Genomic DNA, 27,850 nt, shown 5'->3' with positions numbered 1-27,850 from the left:
ACAAGAAAAAACACACTTACAGTTTGAGACAATAGAGGACAAGTACAAGGTATATACAGAAAACAAGAGGTTAGGTGCCATCAAAGGGAGTATTGAGTATAAGATAGTGTAAGTAAGAGAAGGAAAGGAACATGAGGGGAGAAGGCCCTGCTCTTGCGAGCTAACAATCTACCATTGGTAACCATTGGGACGCATGCCCAGTGCGGCTAATGCATACGCATAAGGAAACCATCGGTCACTTGCGCCTGATAGCTTCCCTGCAGCCACCATTGAAGCAAAACCTTTGTGTCTTCCAAAAGTCCTATCTTTATCAAATTCTATTTTCAGGTGATCCATTTATGAACGATCAAGGATTTGTGGAGTTCAAGATTAATGGTCCCCTGCAGTACATGTGGTGGTATCACCTAGTAGGGCTCATCTGGATCAGTGAATTCATTTTAGCCTGCCAGCAGATGACCATTGCTGGAGCTGTAGTTACCTATTACTTCACCAGGTGAGATACTGCATGAGATACCATTTTCATATACATGGGAGGTAGGTGCAATGTTTCATTTATAGTGTGTCGGAGAAGCAACTGTATAACCAAATTTTAATAACATTGGGATAGCATAGGGGAATTTACACAAACAGGCAAACCACATAATACATACATCATAATCCATGGATGATGGCTTTATAATCATAATTTTATTTATTTAGCTCTCTTTCTCCAAAAGGACTCAACATTTACCACAGTTTCATTTTTCACTTCACTTTGCTTAAAAGAAAACCAATCTGAAGCCTGTGCTGTGTATTGTCACTTTGAACCACACCTTAAGTAGGCTTGTTTTTAACAGCTAGGAATTAGTGATAAAGTGCGATGGTTATGTGGAGCTGTAAAGACCCTGCAGATTTAACTGTTAATTCTGCCTCTTTGTGTATGTTGTTACTATTCTCTTTTAGTTACACAGCTCTGTACAGAGAATATATCCTATTCAGTTTCTGCCACATTGGAACCAGTTTGTTTTTGGTAGTAATGCTAACCAATACGCCCTCTGCCCAACATTTTGTGTGGAGTGCCCTGCTCCATCAATGCCCAGCAAGATTTGGCTATCATTTTGAGCAAAAACATATGGCTTATTTAAATCTGCACATATATAGCATTTTTTATATGCTAATTGCTGTAGGAGTCCTATAAGAGGTGGACAATGTTTGTCACACCTGAAAGCTGGAAAGAATGGCTTCTCTGCTAACAAGTTGACATTTTTCTGTGTATGTAATTTCCATCTGCTGATGCCCTTTATAGAACACAGGGGGAGATGTATTAAGCCTTGGAGAAAGGTGAAATGGAGAAGTTGAACATACCAACCAAACAGCTTCATACTGTCATTTATGTAATGACAGAAAAAGCTGATTTGTTGTTTTAGGCAACTTATCCACTTTATCACTCTCCAAGCCTTGATGCTTCTCCCCTGCAGTCTGTTGGCCATTCTCATCGCTGTAGCTAGTTAATCCTGTGATTTTAACATTTTCATATATTTGAAGACGGTATATAGATTGCAGCTTAGTTTTATGTGTCATCATTTTTACATTGTTCCATATTGTACATTACATGTATGTTTAATGTGTCACTAATGTTCTGTGAGTTCATTGAGAAATGTGTATCCTAACTGCTGTTTCTGTACAGGAACAAGAGAGACCTTCCATTTACACCCATCCTGGCTTCTGTAAATAGACTCATCTGTTATCATCTTGGGACAGTGGCAAAAGGAGCTTTTATTATTACTCTTGTGAAAATTCCACGAATGATTCTCATGTACATTCAAAGCCAGCTCAAGGGGAAGGTGAGCATGTATACTGCACAGTATGTCATTTTACGATCGCCATTTAATACACTATTGAAACAGTATCATTATATATGGTAGTATTCTGTAATCGCTGTTAAAACAATATCAAGTCTTTGTTATTAAGTAGGATTATATGTCTATGGGTCATACACAAGAACCTTGTACAATACATAGGTGTTCCTTTTATTAGTGTGTGTACATACTGTATTTTAGTTATCCATTTAAAAACTCCATACGTATCTAAGCCCTGGTTCAATGTTAGTAGCAATGCCTAGAAGCTGTTATTGCTTAGTATCACCTTTGCTGCACAAATGACAGATACTACTTTTGGAATGTATCTATAATTAATGACAAATGATTCTATGTGAAGTACTAGACTATAGAGCGTTCCATTAGCATCTAGGCAATGTTTTCCCTATTTACAATGCCCAAAGATTAAGTTAATTAGCCATAAAAGTGTTTTTACATTATCATGAAGGCTTATCAGTCTCCCACAAATGGTGATGCAAATGACTTGGTACTGATTTAACTATGATGAATGCGTTCTCTGTTGCAGTCTCATTACAATGTACTAATTATATAATGATGCTTGTCTGGTATCACAATTTTTTGTTTAGAACTTTTGCAGTCAAGAATTAATGATTTTCAAAGGGTAAAATCGTATATTGCTTCCTTTTCCGTCATTGTAGTTTCCCTAAAGCCTGATTTCCTTATAATGGGGGAAAATAAAAAGCTATGAGACACATACATAAAAGTCTCGGCTTGTCACAAGCCAGAGTGCTAAACCATGCTGGCACATTGACTAGAGCTTAAACATGTCATTTGTATACAAAATGTAATATCTGGGGGAAAGGTTTTTCCAGTTGTTGTATTATTTTGAGCTATTTCTCTGCTGCTATAAGATGAATCCTATAGGGGTATATTCAATTGAGGTCGGATCCATTCCGACATGCATTTGTCGGAATGGATCCGACAAGGGCTATTCAACGCCCATCTCAATTCGACTTTAAAAAAGTCGAATTGAGATGAGGGTCCGGAGAGGGGGGAGACCAGCGGGGAGATGGGGAACAACCGCGGGCAGATGGGGGACAGCAGCGCTGCAGGAGGATGTGGCACAGCCACCAGACCTCACGGCAGGGTCCACCCGGCTCCAGCAAGCGTGACCTCACTTGCTGGAGCCGGTGGACACTGCAGTGAGCAACGGCTGTGCCACATCCTCCTGCAGCGCTGTTCTATAGCGCTGCTGTCCTCCGTCTGCCCGCAGCTCTCCCCCCCTCTCCTCCTCGCAGGTCCCTCATCTCAGTCCGACTTTTTTTTAAGTCGGACTGAGATGGGCAGAAACGGGGCCAAAACCTATCGGATTTGGGCCCGTTTCCCTCAGAAGCAGCTATACCACCGATTCACGTACTATTCGACAAGTTGAATTCCCCGACTTGTCGAATAAAAAAGCTGGGGACTGAATAGGTCGGAACCCCTTCCGACCTGAAAAAGTCGAAAACTGCCGTCTTTTTGACAAGACGCCAGTTTCAACCTTAATTGAATATACCCCATAGTATGTTGGGGAGTAAAGCAATGTATCCACATTAAGGAGAACATAGCGAGGTATTTCCTTCCTAGTGGAAAAACAGTTGAGCTACCTTCACTGATTTCTAGCAAAAGAAAGGGTAAACCAACGAATTGGAATCGGGCTCTGAATATGGTGTGTTTTTCTAATAAGCTGCTGCCAAAGTTAGGTTAGTCAAACCTAAAGACCATATACATATCAATAAAAAGAAAAGCAGGTAGCGCTGACTAATTGAACCAGATGGATTGTCATTAATAAATTCATCAATTTAATACACAGATAGGTATAAAAACAATGCATAATTAAAAAACATAAAGTATGAGAATACTCCTGATCACTATATGTTGGTAATCATAATGGGCCTTGCCTGTTCCTATTCATTAACACTGGGCTTAGAACAGATATAAGTGGACACTGAATACTTCTTAGGACTGGCAGCACAGTCCAAGGAAAGGTAATTACCACTTGTTCACCGTTGGAGGAAATAGTCCCATATGCTTGAAAATTCAAATCGTAGGGTCCTCACCAGGGTTACGGTGTCCTTTATGTGGAGTCCAATCCATTGATAAAATAGAAGAATGTCCAGCAATAATAGTGCAAATTGAAGTCCAGTGATGGTTCAGGCATAAGTAACGTCCATCCAGCGAGTTTGGTGGTGACTAGGAGACACACGTGGCGCATTTCGCAGCCAATCCTGAACTTCAATTTGCAATATTATTGTGAAAGCTGATAATGAGTTGAACAGCATATTTCAATTTTCTGCAAAGTCGTATGTTATCAAATAAAGCCAGAACAGCAAGCTGCCACAAAGAAAGTGTCTGGCGGATCGAATGGGTAAGACTCTAAACTACAAAGTGAGGATGCGTGTTTGTACTTTGTTTCAGTTAGAACAAGTTACAAAGTGTGAAGGCCGCCATCCACTAGTGTGAGGTATCGCATGCAATACCCCGCCAACTTATACGGCAGCTCCCAGGCGGCTGGACTGCATACGATACATGTTGTGCGGTCCTTTTGCATACGTTGTATCGTATTCGATCCCAGTCTTGGCTGCAGGATCAGACAATTCCTTGTGGCAGCCATGGTGATCTGTGACTCTGATCCGAGGAGCATGGGAACGCGCCTCAGATCGGAATCGGAGGAAAATAACATGCAATGTGACACACTTCATCTGATCCCTCAATCCAAAAGCTCGGAATCAGATGAAAAGTAGCCATATCGCACTAGTGCATGGGGAGCCTTAACTGTACCAAAGAAGGGATTGGCACTTTCAGAAATCCGTTCAGTAACTTGAGGTGCAGCTCAGTTATTTAAGAAAAAAAAAAGAAAGAAATGTATTCGGTGCATATCGGTTCATGGGTGTGGTATGTCTTATCGATGTTCAGAAGCTTGACACCATAATGTTGACATGTTCTGAGTATCAACAGTCAGAAGGCCAATAATTATTGTGTAAGCAAGCATTTAGGTCAACTTGGTTGTCAGTCTTCTGAATGTCAGCAAGTCAACCGGTTTCCTCGGCTCATTTGTTGCATTTTGGACAAAACATATCAAACCTTCTGTTTCGGATCGATGTAAGTTTGCTATTATTGCAAAACACGCAATGCTGTGTGGGTGACTAATAAAGGGATAAACAAGATAAATCACATTCAATTTCTACTATAAACGTTAGCTCACCTCTTTTTAATTTTCACCTATAGGAAAATGCCTGTGCCCGCTGTATGTTGAAATCCTGCATCTGTTGTCTCTGGTGTCTAGAAAAGTGCCTCACATATTTAAATCAGGTGAGAGAATGATTGTCTTAATTACTTCATGTGCAGATTAATAACTTGATTTCATTTTTTTAGACATTATTTTTTTTTTTATTAACATAAGAAGAATAGCTTTTTCTCTTTCAGCAAGGCTGGGGAACACTGGTCCATAGGGTTGCAGATTGGCAGGAGGAGTAGCCTATTAAACTAAACTAGCTTTACATTTTAAGCTCCTCCCCACTGCAACCCCTTTATGTGTCTCATTGTGTAGGGCATGTTTTCAGGGGCTGCTGTGTAGCTCTATTTAGCCCTAACTTTGCGTAGGTTTTGTGTTTATTTATAGTTAGGTACATTGTACTGCTAGTAGCAGCGCACAGTCTGTGTACATGCGACTGCAGGGAGCTTTCATGGGCTTGCCACGCAGCAGCTGCGGCGGGCAGGGGTGTGTGCTGGCAGGAACCCCCTACAGCACTCCAGTCTCCACTAAGAGGCCGCGCCTGGGCCGTGCATGCTCTCACCTTTTTAGACGGTGTAGCAGCAGCCGAGCAGTCCTGGATGTGGCAGACATTTTTTTGGGGTGGCTCCCTTCCCACTCATAAAGGCAGAATTTGTACGCTTCAGGCTTCCCGTGCACAGCGGGCTAAACCAGCGCTTTCCCCCACATGGGAAGTTAACGGAGTCCGGACAGAGTGGAGATTACATGGGTCGTAACTTCCAACGCTGCACTCCCCCTCAGGCAGTGGTGCAGTCTCTGAGTTCTTCTAACAGTAGCAGGGACTCTACAATGCGATCACTCTGTACAGACTACTGCATTTCCTGCACTTCTACAGCTTGGCTGCAGCTTCTGGAGCCCCTGTCCATGCAAGCTGTGATTTCAAGCTGGTGCAGGTTTTCTAACCTCCCAAGTTGCCTCTCCTGGCAGCTAAGTACATTTCTCTTACGTCCTAGAGGATGCTAGGGACTCCGTAAGGACCATGGGGTATAGACAGGCTCCGCAGGAGACATGGGCACTATAAAGAATTTTAGAATGGGTGTGCACTGGCTCCTCCCTCTTTGCCCCTCCTCCAGACCTCAGTTAAATCCTGTGCCACAGAGGAGATTGTGTGCATTACAGGGGAGCTCTCCTGAGTTTCTCTGAAAAAGAATTTTGTTAGGTTTTTTATTTTCAGGGAGCACTGCTGGCAACAGGCTCCCTGCATCGTGGGACTGAGGAGAGAGAAGCAGACCTACTTAAGTGATAGGCTCTGCTTCTTAGGCTACTAGACACCATTAGCTCCAGAGGGAGTCGGAACGCAGGTCTCCCCTCGCCGTTCGTCCCAGAGCCGCGCCGCCGTCTTCCTCACAGAGCCGGAAGATAGAAGCCAGTGTGAGTATAAGAAGAAAGAAGACTTCTTAGGTGGCAGAAGACTTCAGATCTTCCCTGAGGTAGGCACGCAGCGGTAACGCTGCACGCCATTGCTCCCACACACAACACACACTAGCAGGCACTGATGGGTGCAGGGCGCCCTGTTCGTGGTCCCGAAGCCGGATGGCTCGGTCAGACCCATTTTAAATTTAAAATCCCTAAACCTGTACTTGAAAAATCGCTCCGGGCTGCGATCTCCAGTCTGGAAGGGGGGGGGAAAGTTATGGTGTCACTCGACATAAAGGATGCATACCTTCATGTCCCCATATATCCTCCTCATCAGGCGTACCTGAGATTCGCTGTACAGGACTGTCATTACCAGTTTCAGACGTTGCCGTTTGGGCTTTCCACGGCAGGGAGTCACAATTATCCCGTACTTGGACGATCTCCTGATAAAAGCGAGATCGAGAGATCAATTGCTGAAAAGCGTGTCACTCTCCCTGAGAGTACTACAACAGCACGGTTGGATTCTAAATCTGCCAAAGTCGCAATTGATTCCAACGACGCGGCTATCATTCCTAGGCATGATTCTGGACACGGAACAGAAGAGGGTTTTTCTCCCAATGGAAAAAGCCCAGGACCTCCAGAACATGGTCTGAGACCTGCTAAAACCAAAAAGAGTGTCGGTTCATCAATGCACTCGAGTTCTGGGAAAAATGGTGGCAGCCTACGAGGCCATCCCCTTCGGCAGGTTTCATGCGAGGACATTTCAGTGGGTCCTTCTGGACAAGTGGTCGGGGTCCCATCTACAAATACATCAGAAGATAAGCCTGTCCCCCAGGGCCAGGGTGTCTCCCTGTGGTGGCTGCAGAGTGCTCGCCTTCTAGAGGGTCCCAGATTCGGCATTCAAGACTGGGTTCTGATAACCACGGACGCGAGCCTCCGAGGATGCGGAGCAGTCACACAAGGAAGGAATTTTCAGGGACTGTGGTCAAGCCAGGAGGCTTGTCTACACATCAACGTACTGGAATTAAGGGCCATATACAACGGCCTACGACAAGCGGAGAATCTTCTTTGCGACCTACCGGTTCTTATTCAATCAGACAACGTCACAGCCGTGGCTCATGCAAACCGCCAAGACGGGACAAGGAGCAGAGTGGCAATGGCGGAAGCCACCAGGATTCTGCGCTGGGCGGAAAATCACGTAAACGCTCTGTCAGCGGTATTCATTCCGGGAGTGGACAACTGGGAAGCAGACTTCCTCAGCAGACACGATCTCCATCCAGGAGAGTGAGGACTTCAGCAAGAAGTCTTTGCAGAGATAAGTCATTGGGGACTTCCTCAAATAGACATGATGGCATCACGCCTCAACAAGAAGCTTCGGAGGTATTGTGCCAGGTCAAGGGACCCTCAGGCAGTAGCGGTGGATGCCCTGGTGACACCATGGGTGTTTCAGTCAGTCTATGTGTTCCCTCCTCTTCCTCTCATCTCAAAAATATTGAGAATCATAAGAAGAAAAAGAGTACAGACAATACTCATTGTCCCAGATTGGCCTCGAAGGGCCTGTTATTCAGATCTTCAGGAGATGCTCACAGAAGATCCGTGGCCTCTTCCTCTCAGGGAGGACCTGTTGCAACAGGGGCCCTGCGTGTTCCAAGACTTACCGCGGTTACGTTTGACGGCATGACGGTTGAACGCCGAATCCTAGCTGGAAAAGGTATTCCGGAGGAGGTCATCCCTACTCTGATAAAGGCTAGGAAGGAGGTGACGGCGAAACATTATCACCGTATCTGGAGGAAGTATGCATCTTGGTGTGAAGCCATGAAGGCTCCTACGGAAGATTTCCATCTGGGCCGTGTTCTCCACTTTCTACAGACAGGAGTGGATATGGGCCTAAAATTAGGCTCCATTAAGGTACAGATTTCGGCCCTGTCTATTTTCTTTCAGAAGGAATTGGCTTCTCTCCCGGAAGTCCAGACATTTGTAAAGGGAGTGCTGCACATCCAGCCTCCTTTTGTGGCACCATGGGACCTTAACGTGGTGTTACGGTTCCTGAAGTCTCACTGGTTTGAACCGCTTCAAACGGTTGAATTAAAATTTCTCACTTGGAAGGTGGTCATGTTGTTGGCCTTGGCATCGGCAAGGCGGGTGTCTGAATTGGCGGCCTTGTCTCACAAGAGCCCCTATTTGATTTTCCATGTGGATAGGGCAGAGTTGAGGACTCGTCCTCAATTTTTGCCTAAGGTGGTTTCTTCATTTCATATGAACCAACCTATTGTGGTGCCTGTGGCTACAGATGACTTGGAGGATTCCACGTCCTTGGATGTAGTCAGGGCCTTAAAAATCTATGTAGCCAAGACGGCTCGGGTTAGGAAAAAAGAAGCACTGTTTGTCCTGTATGCAGCCAGCAAAGTTGGCGCTCCTGCTTTGAAGCAGACTATTGCTCGCTGGATCTGTAACACGATTCAGCAGGCTCATTGTACGGCAGGATTGCCGTTACCAAATTCGGTAAAGGCCCATTCCACTAGGAAGGTGGGCTATTCTTGGGCGGCTGCCCGAGGCGTCTCGGCTTTACAGCTTTGCCGAGCAGCTACCTGGTCGGGTTCAAACACTTTTGCAAAGTTCTATAAGTTTGATACCCTGGCTGATGAGGACCTTGCGTTTGCTCAGTCGGTGTTGCAGAGTCGTCCGCAGTCTCCCGCCCGGTCTGGAGCTTTGGTATAAACCCCATGGTCCTTACGGAGTCCCCAGCATCCTCTAGGACGTAAGAGAAAATAAGATTTTAAAGCTACCGGTAAATCTTTCTCCTAGTCCGTAGAGGATGCTGGGCGCCCGTCCCAGTGCTGACAAAATCTGCAAGGCTTGTATATAGTTGTTGCTTACATAAGGGTTATGTTACAGTTGAGATCAGTCTTTAGCTGATGCTGTTTTGTTCATACTGTTTACTGGTTGCGTATATTCCAGGTTATACGGTGTGGATGGTGTGGGCTGGTATGAATCTTGCCCTTAGATTAACAAAATCCTTTCCTCGTATTGTCCATCTCCTCTGGGCACAGTTTCTCTCACTGAGGTCTGGAGGAGGGGCATAGAGGGAGGAGCCAGTGCACACCCATTCTAAAATTCTTCATAGTTCCCATGTCTCCTGCGTAGCCCGTCTATACCCCATGGTCCTTACGGAGTCCCCAGCATCCTCTACGGACTAGGAGAAAAAGATTTACCAGTAGCTTTAAAATCTTATTTTCTTTAGTAGCTCTGTGTCAACCTGTGTGTATTTGTATAATATTGCGGTGTTACTCGCACCTATGCAAATCCCTGTACACTATACAGTATATTGCCTTTGTGTGTTTATCAGTATGTATTGTGGTGTCACTCTCATCTGTGCACATTTTTGTATGCTATATTTTGTTGCATATATTGCTGTTTCACACTTACGGGTTGGGTATGTTATGCCTGCTGCTGGGATCTCATCGGTCAGCATACCGACACCGAGATCCCGGCAGCAGAATGCCAGTGGGGGTGGGGGGATTGCGAGCGCAACAAAGCTCCTTGCGGGCTCGCTGCGCTCTCCCCAGGTTCTATTTTTAGCGTTCAGGTTCCTGCCATCGACATGGTGACCGCCGGGATACCAGGCACCGGTAACGTAACCGCATCCCACTCATACCTGTGCGTATCTTATGTACGCTGTTTATTGCTATGTCTCATACTTAACTATGTGTAGTTATCAGTGTACATTGCTAGGCCACTCTCACGCATATATATGTACGCTGTATATTGCTATATCTCGCACTCACCTATGCGTGTTTATCAGTATATATTCATGTGTCACTCTCAGATATGCATATTTATGCTATATATTGCTATATCTTATGCTCACCTGTGGGCATTTATCAGTATATATTAATGTGTCACTGTTACCTATGCATATTTATGTATGTTATAAATTGCTGTGTCTAACGCTCACTTAAGAGTGTTCATCAGTATATGGGGCTGTGTCACTCTCACTTATACGCATCTATGTACGCTATAGGTATTGCTGCGTCTCACACTCCCCTATATATGTTTATCAGTATATATTGCTGTGTCACTCTCACCTATTGGGGTGTCTCCTATGTGGGGTTTTTAATATATATTCTGCTTTGTTACTCTTGCCTATGCGTACCTATGTATGCTATAAATTGCTATGTTTCACACTCACCTATGTGTGTTTCATAATATATATTGCAGGTCACTTGCCTATGTGTGTCCATGTGCACTATGTATGCCGTAGTTCACACTCACCTATGCTTGTTTTTCAGTTTGTTTCACTGTTACTTTCACATGTTTGTTTGTATGTATGTATAGAGTGGCTAACTCGGAGGCTTTTTGTCAAGTGTCAGGTATGCTCAGTCACGCACAAGCATCTAAGGATGCTACATCAACCATAGTACAACCTAGAGGGTCTTAGGCTCTAGGCAAGTAGGCATCCCATCTTGTAAAATAGTACTGTGATTCTTCCAAAGCACACTGGATGGATTTGGTGGTACCTCCTTTCAAGCACAGTATTTCCTCCCTCGTTATCAGTTATACACTAGCTCCTTTCATAGAGTGGGCTTGTACGGGTCATTGGGTCGACTCAACTTAGGTTGACAGTCATTAGGTCGACCACTGAAGGTCGACATGGGCAATTAGGCCGACATGCACTAGGTCGACATGGGCATTAGGTTGACCTGTACTAGGTCGACATGAGTTTTTGGACTTTTTTTGGTGTTGTTTTCTTCGTAAAGTGACAGGGAACCCCAATTAGTGCACCGTGTCCCCTCGCATTGCTCACTTCGCTCGCCATGCTTCGAGCAAGGTGCCTCGCTCATCTACCACTTCGCTCGGCGCAGGTTACCGTTCCCAATCGTAGTCCATGTGGATCGTCAAGTATGGAAAAATCCCCAAAATTTAAAAAATGTTGAAAAACTCATGCCGACCTTTTGACCTGTCGACCTATTGACCATGTCGACCTAATGCATGTCGACCTTCAGTGGTCGACCTAATGACTGTCGACATAACAACTGTATCCCGAGTGGGCGACATGGGAGGTTTAACAGTGACTGCCATTACACTTCTCCACTGAACCCGATGTTGCCTTCAGAAATCACCCGAATCAGGGTTCAACATGAGATTGTAATCCTAGTTACTCTACACTGGCAACTCAAGTCTGGGTACACCGTCATTTTTTAATTCTTGGCAGGTCTCGAGTGGCATCTTTCATATCATCCAGATCTGCTACAAGGTTTTAACAGCCTGGTTTTGACACTGAGCTTTTCGAAGCTGATGGTTTTTCTACCTATGCAGTCCGTATTATGCTGCAAGTCTGGAATCTGGTTTCGTCACACAATTACCACAGATTATAGACGCTCTACATCTTGGGGTGTGAACAAAATCAGGTTAATACATCCCAATTTTGCCCCTTTTGTTTGATTTTTGGCCTTCCACCACAGGGGTTTTGGAAGCCCATTTAAAACTTTGCTCTTTAAAGGTAAAGATTTCTGCCCTGTCAGTTTATTTCCAACAGCATTTGGCCCCCCTTCTAGGGGTCCGTACCTGTTTATGGGGTGTGGGCATATTCCACTACCGTTTCATCTGCTGTCAGCACCGTGGGGTCTTTGGGGGTAATTCAGACCTGATCGCAGCAGCAAATTTGTTAGCTAATGGGCAAAACCATGTGCACTGCAGGGGAGGGGGCAGAAATAACATGTGCAGAGAGAGATAGATTTGGGTGGGTTATATTGTTTTTGTGCGGAGTAAATGCTGGCTGCTTTATTTTTACACTACAATTTAGATTTCAATTTGAACACACCCCACCCAAATCTCTCTCTCTCTGCACATGTTATAGCTGCCCCCCCCCCTGCAGTGCACATGGTTTTGCCCATTAGCTAACAAATTTGCTGCTGCGATCAGATCTGAATTAGGCCCTTTATCTGGTCCTATCAACTCTCAAACAGACTCCTGTTTTCAATCAGCATATCATCAGACTAATGCCTCAGCCTAGTGTGTTACCATCTTAAAGTTTTTTTTCTTGCAAGCTATCCTGTCTCCTCTTCCATGACGATAAAGCATTTCTCCGTACTGTTCCTATGTTACAGCTGAAAGTTGTTTCGGTCTTTCACTTAACCAGGAATAGTCCTTCCAGTTTTTCTTCGGCGACTTTCTGTAACCGAGATGATCTAGCTCTACTAGACGTAGTTCGAGCTCTGCAGATTTACTTGAAAATGAATTTTTCTATCCATCGCACCGATTCTCTGCTTGCTATTTACAGCGCACATACATAGTGCCAGGGACCAACACCAAACAAGGAGTCTGCGCATTCTGTAAGGGCCGTGGCTATCTCCGAGGCAGCACGACACAAGGCACTTCCATTAACACACACACCGCCGGAGATCCAGGAGGGACACAGGAGAGCCGCGCGCTGCGCTCTCCGTGTCCCTCCTAACGCTGACTTGATTATAAGCCGAGGTGGCTTTTTCAGCACAAAAAAAGTGCTGAAAAAGTCGGCTTATAATCGAGTATATACGGTACTTTTGATGATCAGATAGCACAGAAGCAGATTTTTTGTTATTAATATATGCAGTGCTTAAATACTCTTAATTTATTCTGTTGTATAAATGTTATGTGATACCAGGTAGACATTCTGTTCTGCTTTTTCTTGCTCTAGAATGCATATACAGCCACTGCTATCAACAGCACTAACTTCTGCACTTCTGCAAAAGATGCCCTTGTTATTTTAGTGGAGAATGCTCTAAGAGTTGCTGCCATCAACACAGTGGGAGATTTTGTACTATTCCTCGGAAAGGTAAGGCTTCATATAAGTCTGTTAACATATTAACTATTGTAATTTATGTAATGAAGCATAACTTGATCGCACACAGATTAGAGGATTAACAAAGACATCTGTCTGAATTTGTTTTAGATTACTCTGAGCCTCTACAATTGGTTTTGTCTGCATATTTTGTGTTCTATCCAAATAATTGACGGAGGGCTTACAGTAGTATTCAACATACTGGTAGCACTTATTTAATGCTAGTAAGACAAAAATTAATGTAATGCACCTGTGCATATACATGCTTTCTGACAAGTTTAATCTTTGCGTCCATTTCATCATTGTGTGTCGATGGCATTTCACACTTGGTACACTATTATGGATTTCCATGGAAGCGTTTGCTGCAGTTAGAGATTAAGAGCATGCTACAATTACTATGTAAAGCAAGTACAAAGTTTTATTTATGCTTTTGAACTAGCAGTATTTTAAATTTACTTTGTATGTGCTTCATGATTTAAATTGTATTGAACTATGTCAGCTGTGGGACACTGCACCTACACACACCTGGAAACCTATCCTGGAACAGGGAAGAAAGTGCCTTATCTGTTCCATTGTGACATATGAGGTGAACCCACTTGTTACACTGTTTCTCTTTCAAATTTAATGTGCTGTACATTTGGAGGAAACATAACAGCCAGGAAACCATTCTAGGAAACTCTTATTGGACTATAGTTACGGAAGTGAAACATTCTATTTAGTTTGTCAGTTGTTTGGGCTCTGTGACCAGCAAGAACAGAGCATAGTCACAGCTAGGCAAGAAATGTGAACTCCTATGGAGAAGAGCAGAGCTGGCCCTAGGCAACATTTTGGCTGGTACCCCCTAGTACCACCACTAGTTCTGCCTCTGACCCTGCACCCCTTTTCCAGCACTATCACCCCTCACCCATAGCAGTTCTCATTTTGGTATTCCTACCCCCTGTCTTTTAAATAGGAACAGTGCGCACATTCGCTGTGCAGCCCAAAAAGGGGCATGTTTTTGCTGGGAAGGGGCATGGCCACAAAATATTCCCTCCAATTCAAATTACGCCACACAGTAGTGGAACTTTATTCATATTATATTACATTACATCACACAGTAGTACCACTTTACCTTATATATATTACTCCTCACAGTAGTGCCCCTTATTCACATTACATCACACCATATTGCTCTTTATTCACATTAGATGACACAGTAGTGCCCTTTATATATGTAACAACACACAGTAGAGCACCTTATACACATAATGCCACACATTAGTAATGCCCTTTTCTCTAACGTCCTAAGTGGATGCTGGGGACTCCGTAAGGACCATGGGGATTAGCGGCTCCGCAGGAGACTGGGCACAACTAAAGAAAGCTTTAGGACTACCTGGTGTGCACTGGCTCCTCCCACTAAGACCCTCCTCCAGACCTCAGTTAGATTCTTGTGCCCGGCTGAGCTGGATGCACACTAGGGGCTCTCCTGAGCTCCTAGAAAGAAAGTATATTTAGGTTTTTTATTTTACAGTGAGATCTGCTGGCAACAGACTCACTGCAGCGAGGGACTAAGGGGAGAAGAAGCGAACCTACCTAACAGGTGGTAGTTTGGGCTTCTTAGGCTACTGGACACCATTAGCTCCAGAGGGATCGACCGCATGACCCGACCTTGGTGTTCGTTCCCGGAGCCGCGCCGCCGTCCCCCTTACAGAGCCAAAAGCATGAAGAGTCCGGAAAATCGTCGGCAGAAGACTTCGGTCTTCACCAAGGTAGCGCACAGCACTGCAGCTGTGCGCCATTGCTCCTCATGTACACCTCACACTCTGGTCACTGATGGGCGCTGGGGGGGGCGCCCTGAGGGCAATATATGACACCTTGGCTGGCAAATCTACATCATATATAGTCCTAGAGGCTATATAGATGTAAAATTACCCCTGCCAGTATTCCAGAAAAAGCGGGAGAAAGTCCGCCGAAAAAGGGGCGGGGCTTCTCCCTCAGCACACTGGCGCCATTTTCTCTTCACAGTGCAGCTGGAAGACAGCTCCCCAGGCTCTCCCCTGTAGTTTTCAGGCTCAAAGGGTTAAAAAGAGAGGGGGGGCACTAAATTTAGGCGCAATATATGTATACAAGCAGCTATTTGGGGAAAAATCACTCAGTTATAGTGTTAATCCCTGCATTATATAGCGCTCTGGTGTGTGCTGGCATACTCTCTCTCGGTCTCCCCAAAGGACTTTGTGGGGTCCTGTCCTCAGTCAGAGCATTCCCTGTGTGTGTGCGGTGTGTCGGTACGGCTGTGTCGACATGTTGGATGAGGAAGGTTACGTGGAGGCGGAGCAGAGGCCGATAAATGGGATGTCGCCCCCTGTGGGGCCGACACCACAGTGGATGGATAGGTGGAAGGTATTAACCGACAGTGTCAACTCCTTACATAAAAGGCTGGATGACGTAACAGCTGTGGGACAGCCGGCTTCTCAGCCCGCGCCTGCCCAGGCGTCTCAAAGGCCATCAGGGGCTCAAACAACGCCCGTTACCTCAGATGGCAGACACAGATGTCGACACGGAGTCTGACTCCAGTGGCGACGAGGTTGAGACATATACACAATCCACTAGGAACATCCGTTACATGATCTCGGCAATGAAAAATGTGTTACGCATTTTCTGACATGAACCCAAGTACCACATAAAAGGGGTTTTATTTTTGGGGAGAAAAAGCAGCCAGTGTTTTGTTCCCCCATCAGATGAATGAATGAAGTGTGTAAAGAAGCGTGGTTTCCCCCGATAAGGAACTGGTAATTTCTAAAAAGTTACCCTTTCCCGCCAGAGGATAGGTCACGTTGGGAGATATCCCTTAGGGTGGATAAGGCGCTCACACGTTTGTCAAAAGGTGGCACTGCCGTCTTAGGATACGGCCACCTTGAAGGAACCTGCTGATAAAAAGCAGGAGGCGATCCTGAAGTCTGTATTTACACACGCAGGTTATATACTGAAACCTGCAATTGCCTCAGCATAAATAGTGCTGCTGCAGCGTGGTCTGATACCCTCAGTGGCGGATCTTGCCACGGGCAAGCAGGACTTTTGCCCGGGGCGCCGCCTTCCGGAGTGCGCTGGCGCCATCCGGAGGGCGCCGCACCGTGGCAAGATCCGCCACTGCTGCCCGCTGTGTCCATGTCCGCCTCCGCTGCCGTCCCCGTCCCCGTCTGCCTCCTGAAGGGAACTAGACGCTATGCGTCTAGTTTCCCTTCCTGGAGAGTAACTGCTGAGCGGTGCGCGATGACGTCATCGCGCACCGCACAGCAAAGGTCCTCTCTACGAAGGGAACTAGACTCATAGCGTCTAGTTTCCCTTCGTGGAGAGGACCTTTTGCTGTGCGGTGCGCGATGACGTCATCGCGCACCGCTCAGCATTCAAGCGGCGCTTTTAATGTACAGGGGGCGTAATTTACCACGCCCCCTGTATTAGGCCACGCCCCATTTCCTGCCCGGGGCGCTCTGCGCCCTTGAACCGGCCCTGGATACCCTGTCAGATAATATTAATACACTAAGACAGGGATAATATTTTGCTAACATTGAGCATATTTAAGACGTGGTCTTATATATAAAGGATGCACAGAGGGATATTTGCCGGCTGGCATCCAGAATTAATGCAATGTCCATTCTGCCAGGAGGGTATTAGAAACCCGGCAGTGGACAGGTGATGCTGCCTTTAAAAGGCACATGGAGATTCTGCCTTATAAGGGTGAGGAATTGTTTGGGGATGGTCTCTGGGACCTCGTATCCACAGCAACAGCTGGGAAGAAAATTTTTTACCTCCGGTTTCCTCACAAAAGCCTAAGAAAGCACCGTATTTTCAGGTACAGTCCTTTCGGCTTCAGAAAAGCAAGCGGGTCTAAGGCGCTTCCTTTCTGCACAGAGACAAGGGAAGAAGGAAAAAGCTGCACCAGTCAGCCAGTTCCCAGGATCAAATATCTTCCCTCGCTTCCTCTGAGTCCACCGCATGACGCTGGGGCTCCACAGGTGGAGACAGGTGCGGTGGGGGCGCGTCTCGGGAACTGCAGGGACCAGTGGGCTTGCCCACAGGTGGATCCCTAGGTTCTGCAAGTAGTATCACAGGGATACAGGCTGGAGTTCGAGACGACTCCCCCTCGCCGTTGCCTCACATCAGCCTTGCCTGCTGCCCTCGGAGAAAGGTAGTACTGGCGGCAATTCACAAGCTGTACTTCCAGCAGGTGAAATCAAGGTACCCCTCCTTCAACAAGGCCGGGGTTACTATTCCAAAATCATTGTGGTGCCGAAACCAGACCGTTCGGTGAGACCCATTCTAAAATTTAAATCCTTGAACACTTATATACGAAGGTTCAAATTCAAAATGGAATCGCTCAGGGCAATTATTGCAAGCCTGGAAAATTTCAGGGTATCACTGGACATCAAGGATACTTACCTGCATGTCCCTATTTACCCTCTTCACCAGGTGTACCTCAAAATTGTGGTACAGGATTGTCATTACCAATTCCAGACGTTGCCGTTGGTCTGTCCCCGGCACGAGGGTATTTACCAAGGTAATGGCCGAAGTACTTATCCCGTACTTGGACGATCTCCTTATACAGGCGAGGTCCAGGGAGCAGTTGTTCGTCGAAGTAGCACTATCTCGGGAAGTGCTACAACAGCACGGCTGGATTCTGAATATTCCAAAGTCGCAGCTGGTTCCTACGACGCGTCTACTGTTCCTGGCTATGGTTCTGGACACAGAACAGGATAAAAAGAGTTTATCCCGGAGGAGAAGTCCAAGGAGTTGGCGTCTCTAGACGGAGACCTCCTAATACAAATACAGGTATCGGTGCATCAATGCACGCGAGCCTTGGGAAAGATGGTAGCTTCTTACGAAGAATTTCCATTCGCCAAGTCCCATGCAAGGATCTTCCAGTGGGATCTGTTGGACAAGTGGTCCGGGTCGCATCCTCAGATGCATCGGCGGATAACCCCGTCTCCAAGGGCCAGGGTGTCGCTGTGGTGGTGACTGCAGAGTGCTCATCTTCTAGGGGGCCGCAGATTCGGCATACATGACTGGGTCCTGGTGACCACGGATGCCAGCCTTCAAGGCTGGGGGGCAGTCACACAGGGAAGAAACTTCCAAGGTCTTTGGAAAAAGTCAGGAGACTTCCCTACACATAAATGTTCTCGAACTATGGGCCATTTACAATGCCCTAAGTCAGGTTAGACCCCTGCTTCAACACCGGCCGGTGCTGATCCAGTCAGACAACATCACGGCGGTCGCTCATGTAAATGACAGGGCGGCACAAGAAGCAGGATGGCGATGGCAGAAGCCACAAGGATTCTCCGATGGGCGGAAAATCATGTGTTAGCACTGTCCGCAGTGTTCATTCCCGGAGTGGACAACTGAGAAGCAGACTTTCTCAGCAGACACGACCTCCACCCGGGAGAGTGGGGACTTCATCCAGAAGTCTTCCAAATGATTGTACACCGTGGGGAAAGGCCAAGGGTGGACAGGATGGCGTCCCGCCTCAACAAAAAGCTACAAAGATATTGCGCCAGGTCAAGGGACCCTCAGGCGATAGCTGTGGACGCTCTGGTAACACCGTGGGTGTACCAGTCGGTGTATGTGTTCCCTTCTCTGCCTCTCATACCCAGGGTAATGAGAATAATAAGAAGGAGAGGAGTAAGAACTATACTCATTGTTTCGGGTGGCCAAGAAGAGCTTGGTACCCTGAACTCCAGGAAATGATCTCAGAGGACCCATGGCCTCTGCCGCTCAGACAGGACCTGCTGCAGCAGGGGCCCTGTCTGTTCCAAGACTTACCGCGGCTGCGTTTGACGGCATGGCGGTTGAACGCCGGATCCTGAAGGAAAAGGGCATTCCGGAGGAAGTTATCCCTACGCTATTTAAAGCTAGGAAAGAAGTGAACGCAAACCATTATCACCGCATATGGCGGAAATATGTTGCGTGCTGTGAGGCCAGTAAGGCCCCAAAGGAGGAATTTCAGCTAGGTCGATTTCTGCACTTCCTACAAATCAGAGGTGACTATGAGCCTAAAATTGGATTCCATTAAGGTCCAGATTTCAGCTCTATCGATTTTCTTCCAAAATAGAACTGGCTTCACTGCCTGAAGTTCAGACTTTTGTTAAGGGAGTGCTGCATAGTCAGCCCCCTTTTGTGCCTCCAGTGGCACAGTGGGATCTCAACGTAGTGTTGGATTTCCTGAAGTCGCATTGAGTTGAGCCACTTAAATCCGTGGAGCTACAATACCTCACGTGGAAAGTGGTCATGCTGTGGGCCTTGGCGTCGGCCAGGCGTGTATCAGAATTGGCGGCTTTGTCAAAAGCCCTTATCTGTATTTTATATGGATAAGGCGGAATTGAGGATTCGTTCCCAATTCCTTCCTAAGGTGGTAGCAGTTTTTCATGTGAACCAACCTATTGTGGTGCTTGCGGCTACTTGGGACTTGGAGGATTCCAAGTTTCTGGACGTAGTCAGGGCCCTGGAAAGTATATGTTTCCAGGACGGCTGGAGTCAGGAAAACTGACTCGCTATCTGTCCTGTATGCACCCAACAAGCTGGGTGCTCCCGCTTCTAAGCAGACTATTGCTCGCTGGATCTGTAGCACGATTCAACTTGCACATTCTGCGGCTGGACTGCCGCACCCTAAATCTGTGAAAGCCCATTCCACGAGGAAAGTGGGCTCTTCTTGGGCGGCTGCCCGAGGGGTCTCGGCTTTACAAATTTGCCGAGCTGTTACTTGGTCGGGTTCAAACACTCTTGCAAGAGTCTACAAGTTTGATACCCTGGCTGAGGAGGACCTAGAGTTTGCTCATTCGGTGCTGCAGAGTCATCCGCACTCTCCCGCCCGTTTGGGAGCTTTGGTATAATCCCCATGGTCCTTACGGAGTCCCCAGCATCCACTTAGGACGTTAGAGAAAATAAGATTTTACTCACCGGTAAATCTATTTCTCGTAGTCCGTAGTGGATGCTGGGCGCCCATCCCAAGTGCGGATTGTCTGCAATACTTGTTTATAGTTATTGCCTAACTAAAGGGTTATTGTTGAGCCATCTGTTGAGAGGCTCAGTTGTTATCATACTGTTAACTGGGTATAGTATCACGAGTTATACGGTGTGATTGGTGTGGCTGGTATGAGTCTTACCCGGGATTCAAAATCCTTCCTTATTGTGTCAGCTCTTCCGGGCACAGTATCCTAACTGAGGTCTGGAGGAGGGTCTTAGTGGGAGGAGCCAGTGCACACCAGGTAGTCCTAAAGCTTTCTTTAGTTGTGCCCAGTCTCCTGCGGAGCCGCTAATCCCCATGGTCCTTACGGAGTCCCCAGCATCCACTACGGACTACGAGAAATAGATTTACCGGTGAGTAAAATCTTATTTTTACAGATACCACACAGTAATGCCCTCATACATATGACACACATTATTAATGTTCTTATAAACATAATGTGCCTTACACATTATGCCAACATTTATTAATACCCTCATACACATAATGTCCCTTACAAATATGCCGCACATTATTAATGCATTTATACACACAACACACATAATGCCCTTTACACATATGCCGAACACTATTGCTTAACCAACCCACCCGCACACAGCACTCACACGGCTGCTAACACTTTGACCTCTGCCTCTACTTCAGTGGTTCTCAAATTCGGTCCTCAGGACCCAACATGGTTCATATTTTCCATGTCACCCAGCAGGTGCACTGTGTATAACCAACTGCCACATTTTAAAACTCTACAGGTGACCTGCAAAACATGAACCATGTGGGGTCCTGAGGACAGAGTTTGAGAACCTGTGCTCTACTTGGATACAGATGTGTCCTCATACACCTTGCCTCAGTACACTATACAGTAGGAGATACCTGGCATGAGTCAGCTGGCAGCTATCGGCCAGCTATGCTAACATCGGATAATTCTTTTTTGCCAAAAATGCGTCTTATTTGCATTACTATGTGACTAGGATGCACAAGCAGATACTGCTAATTAAAATGATATGCAGCATGTCTATATTCTATGTGTGACTGTAGCTGTATCTGCAAATGAAATTCTACATTACAGTGATTTCCCGAAATACACTCTAGCATAGCATTTCATATGCAGATACAGCCGCAGTCACACACAGAATATAGGCATGCTGCATATCATTTCAATCAGCAGAAGCTGCTTGTGCCTCTAGGCATGCCAAATGGCTCTGGAGAGTAGTAAAAGTGCACACAGATTAAATTTGTATAAAACTAGCTATAAGAGAAGGCAAAGGTGGCAAGAATAAGACATGATTATACCCTCACGCCTATGCACACAAAAAAAGAGAGAGAGATCGTAGAACATGGGTATGCCTACAGATTTTGAAAATACGAAGGCACACCAGAGGAAGGGAACATACAAATAAAAGAGTGGGGGGGGAAATATCTCTCATACTGTGTGTAGTAGAGAACCAGATTAGGACCTCAATGGGGATGCAGTTATGTCCGCCGGTCACAATATCAGCGATGGGATCCGAAATGCTGATTAGCCCTTCGGTCGGCATGCTAACCACAGGGACTATTCCCACTCATGAGTGTCCACTACAACCATAGAGTGGTAATAGAACCTTTGGCGAGCCCGCAAGGGGCTACGTTGTGCTCGCCCCCACCCCACCGTCCATCTAACAGCGTCTGTATGGCCATCTAACGGCGACCACACGAACCCAACCCCCTCAGTGTCTCCAACCAATGAGAGCTAGAGCCTAAAGAAGCACTATGGCAGAGCGTCTAATGATCCTACATTGTATGTGCTTTAATCTAGTAGTGGTGTTTCTAGTAAGAGCAGTAATACAAAAATCATTCTTTTAGGGGAATATTCGTAAACAGAATTGCTACAATTTAGCTTGCCTAGCTCCACTGTTTGTTCCAATTTGAGATCATACAACAATTTCTTTCAAATTCATGAGAACTGTTGTATTATTAGGGCTCTCTTATGGCTTTTATTTGTCAAATAATTATTTAACAAATTATTTTCCCATAATTTTAACTCCTTCTTTTTAGAACACCACACAAATCATAACTCTGTTGCCAGTTCTGTAGAAGTGTCGAAGCAAATCAGCTTCAACCTATCATTTATTAATATATTCTAGAAAATGATCATTATGACAGAGGCTTTGAACAACCTCTCTATCTGTCCTATTTAAAAAGTTAGATACATCTTCTCCTAAGTCTCATGCAGACTTTCTTAGAGCCAGGTCGATTGTATTTTACTTTAGTGCACCATCCCTTTTGTAGCTATGAAAGGACTCATCCATTCATACTAGTTCCTTCTTATCCTATATAAACCGATTAAAATGTTTACTTTTGTAACAACCATAATCTTCAAATGGACCACACGAGTGGTCGAAGTGGGGCGGTATGGTATACCACCACTTCTTCCACTGACCCGGAAATGAGCCCATGAAAGTGCAGCAGGAGGCGAGGGAAGTGGCCATCCTGCTGCACATCCCTGCGCGGCGGCCGGCGGCTGTGTAGGGCACTGTAGTAGCTCACCGCCGCCAGCCGCCCGTGCATGCCACTCACCAGCCGCCTGGCACCAGCCACTAGCCGGCCGATGCCGCCAGCAGCCCACCGCTCACTGCTGCCAGCAACAAATGAGGTAATGTTCCCCTGCTGTCACCTCTCTCCCTGTCGTCGCTCTCCCTGTCTTCACTGTCGTCGCTCTCCCTGTCGTCACTGTCGTCGCTCTCCCTGTCGTCGCTCTCCCTGTCGTCGCTGTCGTCGCTCTCCCTGTCGTCGCTCTCCCTGTCGTCGCTCTCCCTGTCGTCACTGTCGTCGCTCTCCCTGTCGTCACTGTCGTCGCTCTGTCCCCCCCCCCCGTCGTCACTCTGTCTCCCCCTCTCCCTGTCGTCACAATTTCAGCTCATTCAGTGTGCTACAATGTGAATTTCGGCTCGTACTGTGTGCTATAATGTGAATTTCAGATCGTATCAAGTGCTGTAAAGTGAAAGGGGCACCAGTACTAGATAGTATAAGGGGTTCTACTACACTGTCGTCGCTCTCCCTGTCGTCACTGTCGTCGCTCTCCCTGTCGTCGCTCTCCCTGTCGTCGCTCTCCCTGTCGTCCCTCTCCCTGTCGTCCCTCTCCCTGTCGTCGCTCTCCCTGTCGTCGCTCTCCCTGTCGTCGCTCTCCCTGTCGTCGCTCTCCCTGTCGTCGCTCTCCCTGTCGTCGCTCTCCCTGTCGTCGCGCTCCCTGTCGTCGCTCTCCCTGTCGTCGCTCTCCCTGTCGTCGCTCTCCCTGTCGTCGCTCTCCCTGTCGTCGCTCTCCCTGTCGTCGCTCTCCCTGTCGTCGCTCTCGCTGTCGTCGCTCTCGCTGTCGTCGCTCTCGCTGTCGTCGCTCTCGCTGTCGTCGCTCTCCCTGTCGTCACTGTCGTCGCTCTGTCTCCCCCCGTCGTCACTCTGTCTCCCCCTCTCCCTGTCGTCACAATTTCAGTTCATTCAGTGTGCTACAATGTGAATTTCGGCTCGTACCGTGTGCTATAATGTGAATTTCAGATCGTATCGTGTGCTGTAAAGTGAAAGGGGCACCAGTACTAGATAGTATAAGGGGTTTCTACTACACGTGACACGTCCTCTTTTGGGTTACCACGCCCCCTTTTCTGGAGCGCGCATAATTACATCCTTGACTTTTGCATACCCCCACTTCAAAATTTCAACTTCGACCACTGGACCACACCCAATATTAATTATGAAAACATGTAACCTTCATCCTGTAATCCCAAATATGCAGTTATCATGCACCCAGAACGTAGCTTCCAATTCCTCAATACCATCTTTCACTGGAAAAGTACTTAAAATGGCTTTAATCCAGTACAAGATAATTTAAAGGCGAATAGGGTCATGCCAGTCCTCTGTCGACATATAACTTTTCAGCTCTTTTTTTTTTTTTTTTTTTTTATGCAACCTGTGTTTGAGAGAAACTGCAATTAGGGATTAAAAACAATCCAGGTAGAAATACAGAAGAATACACTAGAAAAAAACTGATGCAGGAATCATATATAGGGGGGAATATAATAGGGTGTGAGAATCAGAAAGTGAGCGTTTTTGTGAGGTTTTTTTTTAAAGCGGCGATCATTTACATGGCAAAATCAACCTGGTTTGAATTTGCCATGTAAATGTAGCCACTTCTACCCTATGAAAAGTGCTGCCAGGGCAAAGGTGGCCTGATATCAGAAATCAGGTGAGGAAGACTGGAATGGGGAGCAGGAAAGTTGAGGATACCAGGAGGCAATGGCCACAGAGAGGATGTATATAGTGTGATATATTATATTGAGATTCTTTAAACCTCAACCAGTTCTATGTGGGGGGAATAAAAGTCTTGAGTTTTTCAGCAAGACCGAAGAAGTTAGATCCTTAATCATCATACAAAGGTCAATCCCCTGGAACGACTGACAGATGAAAAGGCAGGGAAGGGGGATCTCTATAAACAGGTGGAGCTCTGGCAGCATTCATGAGTTTTTAAAGTAGGGACTTTTTGAATTGAGCGAGAGGTATGTCTTTAAAGTTGAAGAGGCAGAACTTGCTTTTCAGCCTTTTGAATGTTTTTCGTGGTACTCTTACTATATTCCCTTTTTAATACGTAGTTTGAGAGAAATTTGTGAAACTCCTATTGAAAGTAAGTAATGAATGAAATGATCAGTCTGTTTTGCATTTGGCATTGCTACTGTTTCCTTCTTGTCATTAGGTGCTTCCTGATAGATGCTAAAGTAGTTATTGTTGGCCGTCGAAAACATAAATTACTTCCTCTGTCTCCAAACAGACTTGAAATGGATTTTACTCATCATTCCTCTTCTGTATGCATCTAAACAAATGCTAAGTTAAACATTCCCAAAAGCAATGCATTCATTATACATACTTTATTCTATCACTAGTTACCAACCCGTCAAAACAGAACAACAAAACAGTAATGTCCGCACCGGCGACTGTGCGCGCCAGAACAGAACACCACTAGAATTGCTCCGTCGGACGCCATCTAGTGGCTGCTGGCACGCAAAACACTTGAATTCCCCGCATAGAGATGAGGAGCAGCCTTAGCCTTTTATTATATAGGGTATAATCATATGTACACTGATTTTAGTATATAACTATTAGACATACAGCAACTAAATATTTTTTTTATAGACCGTTCAATCAAGCCGTATATAAAATAATTATTAAGCCCAGATCATCTTAAAACATGGCATTCACTGAAACTACCATACTTTATATAAAATCATATTTTTCTCTGAGCAATCACATAATTAAAGCCACAAAGGTCACTTCCAGCTGTGAACTCCTGAAATCACAATCAGTGCTTCCTGTTGTACAGTGATGCCATTAGCAGTTCTTGTGCGTAAATCCGAGGACAGATAATTCCCTGTACTTATCTTGAGTGTTGGGAATGACCTCTAGATGGGTGCATGCATTCTTCAGCCTCATGCTGGAAGCCACAGTTCTTTTGTCATTGTGTGCTAGCAATATTACAAAGTAATAAAGGTGTTGGAACATATCACGTGGTTCCAGCTTCCATTAAATAGCAATATTACAAAGTAATAAAGGTGTTGGAACATATCACGTGGTTCCAGCTTCCATTAAATATACTGTACAATTGTAAAATTTGGACTGAGATTTTTGTGAAAGTTTTTTCAGGGTTGGATCTGCTTGTCACTACTATTTGTATGGCTTTTAGAGTTAACTAATAAAATGTAAATACAGGTTGAGTGTCCCTTATCCAAAATTCAAAATCTTACATTTTTGGGTCCCCTACTGAGATAATGACATATACGGTATATATTATATGTTATATGTATATATAGATATAGTAAATAGATCTATAATATAATGTATAAATATATGTGTCATTATCTCAGTAGGGGAACCAAAAATGTGGGATTTTGAATTTTGGGTAAGGGATACTCAACCTGTATTTTTATTTCCATGCCAAAGTTTGGAGTTGAGTATTTTTCTTAATTAACTTGGTTGCATTAATACTTACAAATGTTTTGCGATTTCAGTCTATGGTTTAGTAAAATCTGTACTGTTCTTTGTATGCATATGAGCTACCAAATCTATTTATCTATAATCCAAAAGACTATAGTTTAAAAGTAAGCTACTAGATCTGGGCACAACCCCTTGAAAGGCTGTTATCACAGAAGCTGCTTCTGTAACAAATGATGTTGTGTTTCAAGACTAAAGCCACGGAAAGGCATTTTATATTGTTTTTCTTTCCATGGTGCATGAATCACAAATGATCAGTAAACCAGTCTGCCATGAACTAACACTGACATTTGTCAAATGGTCCAGCGTTCCTTTTTTTAAGGAGCTCGGTGACAAATGCTATAGCCACAGTAGTAAATCAATATGATGCAAGCTTATATATATTCCTTGTTCCTAGGGTTCCTACCTCTTCATATTTCAGAGCATTCTAGCTTTAAATTACATTGGTCGAAGAAAATCTCTTGAGTAATTGATTTGTATTATGTTATTTCTCTATCGTCCTTGTGGATGCTGGGGTTCCTGAAAGGACCATGGGGAATAGCGGCTCCGCAGGAGACAGGGCACAAAAAGTAAAGCTTTCCGATCAGGTGGTGTGCACTGGCTCCTCCCCCTATGACCCTCCTCCAGACTCCAGTTAGATTTTTGTGCCCGGCCGAGAAGGGTGCAATCTAGGTGGCTCTCCTAAAGAGCTGCTTAGAGAAAGTTTAGCTTAGGTTTTTTATTTTACAGTGAGTCCTGCTGGCAACAGGATCACTGCAACGAGGGACTTAGGGGAGAAGGAGTGAACTCACCTGCGTGCAGGATGGATTGGCTTCTTGGCTACTGGACATCAGCTCCAGAGGGACGATCACAGGTACAGCCTGGATGGTCACCGGAGCCGCGCCGCCGGCCCCCTTGCAGATGCTGAAGTAAGAAGAGGTCCAGAATCGGCGGCTGAAGACTCCTGCAGTCTTCTAAAGGTAGCGCACAGCACTGCAGCTGTGCGCCATTTTCCTCTCAGCACACTTCACACGGCAGTCACTGAGGGTGCAGGGCGCTGGGAGGGGGGCGCCCTGGGAGGCAAATGAAAACCTTTTTTGGCGAAAAATACCTCACATATAGCCCCCAGAGGCTATATGGAGATATTTAACCCCTGCCAAGATTCACTAAATAGCGGGAGACGAGCCCGCCGAAAAAGGGGCGGGGCCTATCTCCTCAGCACACAGCGCCATTTTCTCTCACAGAAAGCCTGGAGAGAAGGCTCCCAGGCTCTCCCCTGCACTGCACTACAGAAACAGGGTTAAAACAGAGAGGGGGGGCACTGATTTTGGCGATATTGAGATATATATAAAGATGCTATAAGGGAAAACACTTATATAAGGTTGTCCCTATATAATTATAGCGTTTTGGTGTGTGCTGGCAAACTCTCCCTCTGTCTCCCCAAAGGGCTAGTGTGGGTCCTGTCCTCTGTCAGAGCATTCCCGGTGTGTGTGCTGTGTGTCGGTACGTGTGTGTCGACATGTATGAGGACGATGTTGGTGAGGAGGCGGAGAAATTGCCTGTAATGG

General features: G+C 45.8%; 1 protein-coding gene across 1 annotated transcript in view; it reads left to right on the top strand.

The window, feature by feature from the left end:
* SLC44A1 (solute carrier family 44 member 1) overlaps positions 1 to 27,850 on the top strand; it is a 297,913-nt gene that overhangs the window by 252,510 nt on the left and 17,553 nt on the right. The window contains exons 10-13 of the mRNA XM_063914149.1: positions 328 to 493; positions 1,667 to 1,823; positions 5,085 to 5,168; positions 13,163 to 13,300. Coding sequence (XP_063770219.1) covers positions 328 to 493; positions 1,667 to 1,823; positions 5,085 to 5,168; positions 13,163 to 13,300 — 545 coding nt within the window. The remainder of the gene's footprint in view (positions 1 to 327; positions 494 to 1,666; positions 1,824 to 5,084; positions 5,169 to 13,162; positions 13,301 to 27,850) is intronic.

Source organism: Pseudophryne corroboree, chromosome 1 (genome assembly GCF_028390025.1).
Source record: "Pseudophryne corroboree isolate aPseCor3 chromosome 1, aPseCor3.hap2, whole genome shotgun sequence".
NCBI classification, from domain to species: Eukaryota; Metazoa; Chordata; class Amphibia; order Anura; family Myobatrachidae; genus Pseudophryne; species Pseudophryne corroboree.
This window is presented reverse-complemented; position numbering and strand designations above follow the sequence as displayed.